This window comes from Nestor notabilis, unplaced genomic scaffold (assembly GCF_000696875.1).
Source record: "Nestor notabilis isolate BGI_N333 unplaced genomic scaffold, ASM69687v1 scaffold17098, whole genome shotgun sequence".
Lineage (NCBI taxonomy): Eukaryota > Metazoa > Chordata > Aves > Psittaciformes > Psittacidae > Nestor > Nestor notabilis.
In genome coordinates, this window is record NW_009939945.1 from 5516 (window position 1) to 16451 (window position 10936).

The following is a 10936-nucleotide window of genomic DNA, read 5'->3' on the forward strand; positions in this document are numbered from 1 at the left end:
AACTGCCTGCATTTGCCTGGGGAAGCATTTGGGGCAGGAACTCATGGCTGGGCTTGCTTCAGTGGGGACAGGAAGGAGCTGTGGATGCTTCACCCACAGTCACCACCTTGGTGACATCTTTGGCACACCAGCTTTTCCCTCTGAAACTGAAGTTAATCCCAGGAGCTGCAGCAGAGCCTCTGTGCCCTGCAGCATCCTCCAGCCCTGTCCCCAATGTCCCCATCAGCATTCTCCAAGGACAGTCCCTCCCAGAGAAACCGGGATCTGGGGCTGGGTAGTTGCATCCACAGCCCCATCCAGTTTCGCCAGCAGATAGCCTGTCACCAGTCACTGTCACCACAGGGTGCTGCACCTACAGCTGCACTGAGTAAAAAAGAATTAATAAATATACTCATCTTTTACTTAAAAAAAAAAAAAAAAAAGAAAAAAGCGGCTTTTAAATGCATTTTCCCTGAAATTTTCCAGTGTATTCCACAAGGCATGAAAAAAATAGATATTTGCCTCCCCCCCAAAAAAATATATCTTAAAATATTTTCCATCCTCATGTGCGCATCTTTGGAGAGAGGAAAGTCCATCAGGTGCATTCAGACACGCAGCCAAACCTGCCGGCGCCATGGGATCCCTTTATCACCTCCAGAAAAGAGGAATTTGCCAGGATGGTGGGTCAGGCTGGAGCACTATACAGGGTAGTGCCCATGGACATGTGCCTAAACACATGGCCTGGTCATGGTGGGGAAGAAGAGACCCCCCAGTGGAAGGCATTCCACAAACGAGCAACGGGATGAAGGAGTTTCACAGTGGATGAAGCTCGGATGATCCCGGGAATGCGGGCACCACTCCGGCTAAGAGCTGGGCAGTTCCTTGTGTGGAGAAGTGGTTTGATCCTCTCAAAAGGACCTGGGAAGTACAGCCATCGGATGAAGCAGCCGGTTCCCTCCAGGCGCTCGCCCGTCACCAGACCTCACATTTCCTGGGGGGGGTCACGGGGGAGGGGGCAGCCGAAATGCTCCGCGAATTCCTGGGAGTTGGAGACGGTGCCGATGACCCGGAATCGCGAGGGGCTGTGGGGGTCTGTGATGAGCCCCTCGTGCGAGCTCTCCGGCGTGCGAACCGAGCACCACACCTGCAGATGAGGGCAAGAGGCACCAGTGCCGGTGTCTGCATCCATAGGGCCCTACTTGGCGCCAAATTGGACCTCCCTGCTTGAGTGATGGACAACAGCAAGATGGAGCTCCAGCTTTGTCTCGCCCTCATCTGGTTCTCTATCTGCTACACAGCATCTCTGGAGACCTCAGCTTTTGCCATCTCATCCTCCCAACACCACATGGACATGTCTCCACTCCCCACGAACCTTTTCTCCCTTCCTGCCCACCACCAAGTGACCTACCTGTGCGAAGCCAACAAAGAAGAGCTGGTGGTTGGTGAGGCCGAGAGTTGGGAGGGTTTCCTCATCCCCATTCTTTTTCAGCCAGTTTTGATATGCCTGGAGGCCGGGGAGGAGAGCAGGCTCAGAGGACACCACCGATCCCACCACACCATGCCCCACACCACACCTCCCCAGCCCCATAGCCCTACCCGGTAGGCCGCCTTGAGGCCCCCGTTGTCGGCGATGTTCTCCCCGAGGGTGTGCTTGCCATTGACAGCCTCTCCGTTGACGGTGTAGTTGCCATACTGCTCCACCATACACGCTGTCTGACGCTTGAAGGCCTCCACAGAGGAATTCTTCCACCAGGGACGCAGGTTGCCATCCTTGTCATATTCCCGGCCTGCCGAAACCACAACGGATCCTTCATCACCTCACTGGCCACCCCTCCAGCAGCCCACCCGCCTGGCCCTGGCCATACCTTGATCATCAAAGGCATGTGTCAACTCATGGCCCACGACCACGCCGATCCCACCAAAATTCAGTGACCTGCAAGGAGACGATGCTGAGATTTAAAAGAGCAGCCGCTGCTTTCCACAGCCTTGAAACTGAGCCTCAAATGTTGTCACAGGAGGAAACTTGGGAATCCTGCCCTCCCTGTTTCCATAGGCTCTTACTTGGGAGATGCACGTGTGTAAAAAGGGGCCTGGAGGATGCCAGCAGGAAAGACAATCTCATTCTTGGTGGGAGAGTAGTACGCATTGACCGTCGGGGGTGTCATGCTCCACCTGTAGAGACCCGGACATGGACAACGTGGCTGCACAAACCCATCACTGATGTTTGCTCCAACACCATCCACTTATCATAACGCAAAGCCATCAGCCCAAACTTAACTCCCCAAAACCAGCATGGTCTGATGGACACCAAATCCCAGTGATACTCCCTGCTGGTCACAACAGGAAGTGGAGCAGAAGACTTACTGGTCCCGGTTTGGTGGTTTCCGGAGCTGGTCAGCGGTGACTCTGGCCGAGAAGTTGTAAAACTGCATGACGTTCTCAAAGTAGAGGTCAGACACGGCCTCGTACTGCAAGAGAGCAAGGCATGAGTGGTGTGTGGTGACCGCCCAGCCCTGCTCCTCCCTCCATGGTCATGTCTGAGCCTCCGGAGCCGGCCAAGTTATAGCCACGCTTGTTTCTCCTCCTCTCCAACATCTGTGGAGTCTCAGGAGGACAGTGAATCACCATTACGGAAACCGGCTCCTCCTCTTCCCAGGCAGGGATCTCAAGAGCCCCAACCACCCCAGGGCTGGTGCACAGCTCTCTGGGAAGCCCCCAGAGAAGGGCCAAGGACATCAGTGAGACCCTTCAGGAGAAAACCTGGGGCCCTGTTGATGGGCACATCCTGCATGTTCTAGTGGAGGGGGGAATAGGAGACCCAATGGACATATCCGACCAACTCACGTCATTAAAGACTTTATCCAGCTCCTTGGGGTCCATGATGAACTTGGGGTAGCCAATCATGTTGTAGATGGCATCTGCCTGGTGGGGTGACAAGGACCACAGTGCTTTTGGTGCCGGGGTGGAAGGACATACTTGCCCAGCTCCACCACCCTTCACTAACGCCCTCTCCTCCAAGCGCTGCCGGCACCTCACCTTCTCTTTGGCTGATTTCCTTGTCTCTTCATCCATCCACTGCAGGGTCTCCAGGCTTTCCTCAAAGGCTGTTTTAATCTCTGCAATCATTTCCTCTGCCTGGACAAAACAAAGCAGCACAGCATCGGGCCAGAGCCGGCTTCCCACCCCAGACAGGTCAAGGACCCTTCGCACCAGTGGGGAGGAAGAAGCTGGGAGGCCAAGATGGAATGTGGACCAGTGAAAAACCCAGCAAACGGAGATGTACAGTGAACAAAATAAGGTGGAGAGAGAAACAGCATCTGCGCCATCTGGCACTGGGACCCACATGGGGGACGTACCACTTGCTTGCTGTCCTCGGCGAAGGTGGCCTTGACAAACATGGCCCCCAGGGCGAAGCCCAGGTTGTTGTCAGTGTCACTGATGCAGAACTTCCAGCGTGGGAGGCAGGTCTGCATGGGACAGAGGTGGGCATCAGTGGTGGCACGGTCAAAACCTTCCCACTCCCTTGCCCTGCCAGGAGGTGAGGTCCGCATCCCTGCGTTGGAGCTGCCACCCCAAAACCTGACCCACACCTCTCTTTTGGATGCAACATGACAAGGACTTGGCTTAAAAAGCTGTCACCATTTTAATGGTGATTTGGGGGCACCGGGGGCTCCACACTCACCTTCTTCGTCCCATACATCACTTCCATGAATTTTTCCTCAGCGTCCTGGAAGCGCTGGTCAAGGAAGGGGCTGGTTTTCCGCACCAGGTTCCAGATCATGTAGTTGTTGAGGAGACTGCAGCGAGAGGTGGTGAGTGAGCAGTGGGATGTTCCTGCCCACGCTGCGCACCCTCTGTGCGGGCTGGGGGCTCTCACCATTTATCTGTGGCCAGGATGAGGTCAGAGACCTGCTCCAGGTACTCCTTGGCATAGACCACGACGGGCTCAGATTCATTGAGCTCCACAGGGTAGAACACCGTGCTGAGGAAGGGCATCCAGTCCACGGCTGGTGCCAGCTCCTGCAAAAGCCATGGCACTGCTATGGACCCAGAATCCATTGGAGCGGGGTGGCAACTGCTTCCCGAGCTGGAAGCGGCTGCATCAGCCCCAGTTTGAGGGACTCAGCTGATTTTGCAGAGGCTGGTTCCCATAACAGCAGCAGCCTTGAAAGGTCAGAGGGGAGTAAACAATTTCCTCCCACAAAGGAAAAAAAGCAGGGCGGGTGTCAAAGATGTTGACACAACCCATTAGGGCCCCTCTGGGGATGCAGGGAGGTGACTGGGCCGGTGTCCGCAGGCAGCAGTACCACAGCGGGACAGATACCAGCCCCAGGGGTGGTCTGGAGGCTGGAGGAACAGCTCAGGGTGGGATTCCCCCAAGGAGGACACAGGCTAAGCCACTGCACTAGAGCTTCCCAGGCTGTGTCGGGCTTCCTCAGAGGAGCTGCATCACCTCCATCCATCCCCTGCACTTCCCAAACCACAGCGGAGCAGGGAGGCTCACCAACTCCATCCCTACCTTTAGGTCTCCAGCCGTCATTTTATGGTAGATGACCTCCTCATCCCGGTGCTTCTCCTGTGGGATGGTGATGTTGGCCAACGCCGTCTCAAAGTCCAAGATCTGCTGCATCTGCTGCCGAGTCGACTCCTCATCAGTGCCTCCCAAGAACATCCCCAACTGCACCATGTAGTTCAGGTACCCGGCGAGCACCTATGCCATAGGAGAGGGGGGGATCAGCATGGTGGGTGCCACTCACCCATGGCACCTCCCCTCAAATCCACCTTTCCTCCAACAACCTTACCTTCTCATTCTCTGTCTTGTTGAGGTAGTAATCCCGTGAGGGCAGGCCCAACCCCGACTGATCCACCTGGATCACGTTGCTGTTGGAGTTTTTGGAGTCGGCACTGACGTAGACGGAGAAGAAGGGGGAGGTGCGGTAATGCGCCGTCACCTCCCGAGTTGAAGTTGTCACCGGCCCATGGACCCGTGATGTTCCAGCCACCCAGCTGGGGACAGACAGCAACCGGCTTTTGGGTAAGGAATAACCACCTGGAATTGCTCAAATATCCACCTAATACCTGTCCTGGAGGGAAACATCTCGCAGTGGGGCTAAAGAAAACAGGAGTGGCACGAGCTGCCTATAAATCTATGCCTATAGATATCAGATGGGATCTTAAGAAGGAGTTCTTCCCTGGGAGGGTGCTGACTGGGGACAGACAGCAACCGGCTTTTGGGTAAGGAATAACCACCTGGAATTGCTCAAATATCCACCTAATACCTGTCCTGGAGGGAAACATCTCGCAGTGGGGCTAAAGAAAACAGGAGTGGCACGAGCTGCCTATAAATCTATGCCTATAGATATCAGATGGGATCTTAAGAAGGAGTTCTTCCCTGGGAGGGTGCTGAGGCGCTGGCACAGGGTGCCCAGAGAAGCTGTGGCTGCCCCATCCCTGGCAGTGTTCAAGGCCAGCGTGGACACAGGGGTTTAGAGCAACCTGCTCTAGTGGAAGGTGTCCCTGCCCATGGCAGGGGTTGAAACTGGGTGAGCTTTAAGGTCCCTTCAACCCAAACCAGTCTAATTCCATGATAAATCCCTGCCTCTCTCTGCCTGCCTCCTCTGGGGGATGCTCTTCCCTAGGAAGCACCCAGAATGGGGTCTGTAGTGTGCTGGGACTGCCCATAAATGAGCTGTTCCCCCCATTTTGCAGACAAAACAAAGATAGCTTTTCCCCAAGGAAGTGTCTGAACCTTTTGGATGAGCTCCACAAGCGGGGTGGCACGCAGCTCCTCGATCTTGCTCTCATTCATGCAAGCTTGGTAGTAACGCTGCGCTTTGCGCTCTGCCTCGCTCGACACGTTGGCCGTGGTGTTTTCTGCAGGAGGTACGCAGGGGGTCTCACAGGGGGTCCCAGGGATGGGCATCCAGCCCCCCATGTGCACTGACGGTGCACAGAGCTCCCACCTTTCCTCCAGAGAAAAATCCAGCCTCATTTGGGCAAAACCAGGCTCTGAGGTTTGCCCTGCCAGCTCCCTCCGTGCCTCCAAAAGCATCCCATGGCCCCAAGTCCCTTCCTGGCCTCCTGCCCCCATCTCCTTTCCCACCCGCAGCGACTACTCCAGCTCCTTGGAGCAGAAAGATAAAGAAAGGGAAAACAAAAAAAGCATTTTTCCAGCAGCTCTGATGTTCCCACCATCACCCATCCCCCTGCGCTGCCCTTGCCCCTGTTCCAGTGCTCCCCAGCCTTATATTATTTATTCCTGCAAGAAGAAACAATAAACCCATTTTTCTCCTCCGCCTCCAAACCCAACCTTTTATCCCCCCCTGCTCTAAAATTCTGCCTCCCTTGAGGTTTGGTTTTTATTATCTGATGTTCCTCATGACACAGCTTGCACCTTTGGCTTCCCAGCTGTGTGGGTTTATTAACTAAAGGTCCCTCAGCTCCAAGGAATTCAAGGAAATGCCGAGCGCGACCACTTGGCTGGAGGCCTGGTCCCTTCTCCCAGTAAAACCAGCACCAGATTTCTGCAGGAAGAACCGGGATGAAGCTGTTCCTGCGCTCCCTCCGCTTCTCCCAAAAGACAACAGTCTTCCCAAACCTTCTCTTTCCAGATAACCAGCCCCAGAGTGGTGGAAAGTGCTGATAAGGAGCCAGTTGTTTGCTCAAAGCTTGAACAAACCATCCCCGCCGGTCACTTGGATAAGCCACCCCGCTTTGGTGCTCACACGCAGAGGCTGAGCCCAGGATCCTCCCCCTGCTGAGAGAGCTTTGGTCCCAAAAAATGGCCAGATTGGCAGCCAGCCCACCCAAAAAGCAACTCGCAAGGCTGGAAGATAGAGCAGGAGGAAAAAAAACCCATATATTTGGGGTGATATTGGGGTGTTATACACTCTGGAAGCAGTCTTGGGTGCAAATCCTGAATTTCAGAGCTCCTCGGAACATCACCACAGGGTTTGCAGAGCCAAGGCCAGGACCCTTCCCCTACTCGGCACTAAAGAGCTGCAACGCCATGGTCAAAAATCCCAGGGGCAGCCAGGAGAGCAAACACAGCCAGGATCTGCTTCCCAATGTCCTTGCAGCACATGCGTCACGGGCTGGTTTGACGCTGGGGTTTAAGTCCAACCTGACATCCCCCTAGACATGTTTTTGGCATCCCCAGACCTAACGGGGCTCCTTGACACCGCAGGTCCCACCGCTCCCATGGACTCACCCAGCAGATGCTTCATGATGGCCTGGTTGTGCTCCCAGAGGTTGTTGAACGTGCCCCAGCGTGAGTGGCCATCAGGGAGGGGGTTGGCCTTGATCCAGCCCCCGCAGGCGTAGCTGAAGAAGTCCTCACAGGGATTCACCGCCCGGTCCAGCGAGCTGAGGATGGAGCTGGTGACGGAGATGCAGGCTTCCGACAGGCACACAGCCGGCACCCCTGCGGGAGGGAATGAGAGTTCAGCTCCTGCACCGTGCCATGATGAGCTTCCCCATGGAGCATCCTGCCCCGTGATGAAGGCCAGGTTGGACACAGGGGCTTGGAGCAACCTGGCCTAGTGGAAGGTGTCCATGCCCATGGCAGGGGGTCGCAATTGGATGAGCTTTAAGGTCCCTTCCAACCCAAACCAGTCTGGGATTCTGTGAAGGTTGTGGGCAAACATCCCATTTGGTACCCAAATATCCTGCCCTGTACCATAACATCCCGCTCCAGGACAATACAGAGCAGCATCCCAACCCATGCTGAGCATCCTGCCTGCTCATCCCATTCCATGGTAAGGCATGCGGGCAAGAACCCCATCCTGCCCCTAAGCATCCTGCCCCGTGCCCAAGCATCCTACCCTGGGATGAAGGATTCAGGCAAGTACCCCATCCTGTGCTCAAGCATCACACTCCACAATAAAGAATGCAGAGGAGCATCCCATCCTGCACCCAAGCATCCCATCCCAGGGAACCCCCCAGCATCCCACACTGCTCAAGAGGGTAGGATCCCTGTATGGTGCAAGGACTTACGGGCTCTGTACTGGAAGATGAGACCCAGCAGACACGCCACCAGCACGGCCCCCAGCCCCCCAGCCCCCCCCCCAGCACCACGAGCTGCTTCTCGGCGCGTGTCCGCTCAGCCCAGCACCCCGGGGCGCTCCTTGAGCTGCGGAAGTTCACCTGGGGGAAGAGCAACGTCCTTTCCCCACCGCTGGAAAAACCCACCGACACATCCCACATTGTGCTTCCTACAGCCCACAGCACGAGTCTGGCTCCTGGCGACGGATCCGGCGCGGTTCGGCCTGGGAAAGGCGACAGCTGCCTTCCAGAAACTGGCCAGGAAGGGCGGCACAATGGCAGGAAAGGGAGCGGGTTGAGCGTTTCGGGAGGCTCACCTGCTACCCTGTGCCACCCCAAACCCCTCCTCGAGCACGGCCGTAACCCCCCGGGCGTCCCTGTCCCCGCTGCCGGCACTGGGACAGGGTGGGGGCCACGGCGGCGGGAAATGCCTTAACAGGATACTCCCACTCGGCCGAAAAACATCCCCAGGAAACATCCCGATGCGCCGGCAAGCGGAGACGGCCCCGTTGGGAAAGTACAAACACAGCAGAGTGCTGGTTTAGGGGCAGAAAGCACCATTCTGTTCACAGAGCAATGGGGCTGGGAGTGAGGCCAGCGCCGAGAGCATCGCTCCAGCGCAGACCTGGCACGCTGGCAGCCGTGGGGGTTTTTCTTGCCACCCTCAGCCCTTTTTAAGCTGCTTTTCTGCTGCTTGGGGAGGAATTAACCTAATCCCATTTGGATGGGGACAAAGCTCCCACTGCCACCATAATTGCTCAGCCCGGACATGCTGGGAAGGGGTTTGGGTGGCAGAAAAACTGGGAGCTGGGGCACTGCAAACAGCACCCACAGGCTCTGGGTGCCAGCAGGAACCAACATGGCTCTGCCCAGCCTGGACTTTGCCCCACAGAAAGGCTGGTCCCAGGCAGAAAACGCTTCAGCAACCCCCTTTGCTGCTTACCAGGACCTAAAATCCTCCTTTTTTCCCCTAAAGCACACATACAGCCCTACCTGGAAGCCATTGGGGTACCCATCACCATCACCAATGGAGTCCAGGGGGTCTTCGTCATCCAGCGTTGCTCGCTTGTAGGTCGACATCTGCACAGGGGATCAGCAAACAGAGGTGCTCAGTGGCTTGGGGTTGAGGAAGAGGAGGAGGAAGGAGAGTGAGGAAGGAATATGCACCCTCTAAAGCCGCCTCCTCCTCGGGGGAGCTCAATCCCAACCGGCTCCGGAGTAGTAAAGCACTAAACAAACGCCAGAGGAAGGTTATGGAAAGCAAGGAGGGCCGGAGCCAAACGCTGAGCAAAGCCCGAACCCGCCTCACGTTCCCCCGGGGCCGGGTTGTGCAACCTCCCGTTCAGCCTGGAATAAAGCCTGTGTTCCTCCTCCACCAGCCCTGGCCCTGCAGCAGGGTGAGGGACCCCCAGGTCAGGGAACCCCAGGACCTGGGAAGGGCTGGGAGTGCAGAAAATGGCTTTTCACCCCAAAACTACCAGCTCACTCATGCTCCACACCCTGTCTGTGAACCGCGCACACCCCGAAACACCCTGTCAGGTCCCTCTGAGCACCCAGAGGCAACAGCACCTTGAATTTAGGCTGCCGGCGGGTTCCCTCCCTGCTCCTTGTCCCCAGGGCATTATCTTGTGCTGGTGCCCAGCTCTTATCTCATCCCCAAGCAGAAAAACAAGGGGAAACCTCTTGGGTTGGCAGCCAGCCCTTATCGTGCCGCCGCTTCCTTCCCCCCTGGCACAGCCCTGTCACCCAGCCAGGGAAAACAACCCTCTGCCTGCCACCGAGGGGGGCAGCACCCCAAAACCCACCCCGAGTCCTGCTGAGCGGCACTAGTCACATCCCTTCACCCCAGTGCAGTGCCTGGTTGGGGTCTGCACCCATCTGGATGTCCCCATCCCGCTGCCATCGTCCCCAGCACAGCTGTGCCTCAGTTTCCCCTCAGCATGCAATGAAAGCACCAGTTCTCAGCCCTGTTTCCAATACTGGCCTTCCCAAACCTCCCCTCACAGCGTTAACACCGAATCCCATCCACCCCCCCACCCCGATCCCAAAGCACAGCCTGGATTTCAGTAGCCACAAAACCCACCTGGGGAAGGGAAAGGGTTAAAAGAAAAAGGCAGTTTCCCTCCTCGGTTGACCAAAAAGCTCCGTTTCCAGCCCCAAAATCCCCCCCCTCGGTGCCCTGGAACCGGGAGACGAAAACCCTTTCACTGCAAGCTGTTATCGCTGCTGAAATCGGGGCTTAGATGATGGATTTTTTTCCATCCCCTTTCACTTTTTCCCCTTATTTTCACACTTTGCACACGGCTGGAACTTGCAGCTCAGGGCACAAGTCTGGGGGGGGGGTCCAGGAAGCCCCCCCAGCTCTAATAGCTCCAAATTCCTGGAGTCCCAGCTTTTTGGCCAAAGCTTTCACTTTGCTTCCTGAGGAAATTAGGTTTTTTTCCAGTGATCCCCACACACACACCTCAGCCTGCAAACAGCAGGGAAAAGGGAAAGAAGGAGAAAAAAACCCCACGTTTTTCTTTTCATTAAGGATATGCTGGTTCTATCCTATATTAAACATCAGGGAATCCAAGCTAAGCTTGAACACCCCCCAAAACACCCCCGGGGGGGGCACCGAGATCAACCCCCAGCATCCTTAATTTGAGGGAAATTGGGTCCAGGAAGTATTTTTATAATCCATTAAAAAAAAAGCCCCCCCTCCCCTAATTGCCAGCTCATTGGGGGCATCGGGACAATGCAGCACCCATGGGTGCTCCCCAGCTTGTGACACGGGAGCACCTCTTTTTTGGGTCAAAACGGGGCGGGTTTTGTTTCTTTCCCACCACCCTGCCAGCACTGTTTGCTTAAATCACAGTAAAAATTATAAATAAAGCTCTAAGGGGGCGGGGGGCACCCCAGGGTGCGGGGCGGG

General features: G+C 56.1%; 1 protein-coding gene across 1 annotated transcript; it reads right to left on the reverse strand.

The window, feature by feature from the left end:
• Positions 1-951: 951 nt before the first annotated feature.
• ECE1 (endothelin converting enzyme 1) lies at positions 952-9102 on the reverse strand. Its single transcript, XM_010020119.1, is given in 20 exon segments — positions 952-991; positions 993-1123; positions 1388-1483; positions 1576-1766; positions 1845-1912; positions 2041-2151; positions 2344-2447; positions 2824-2901; positions 3016-3114; positions 3336-3446; positions 3662-3776; positions 3857-3999; positions 4499-4690; positions 4782-4938; positions 4940-4986; positions 5729-5853; positions 7190-7402; positions 7975-8038; positions 8041-8124; positions 9016-9102. Coding segments are annotated over 20 exon segments (2256 nt in total).
• Between the last annotated feature and the right edge of the window lie 1834 nt (positions 9103-10936).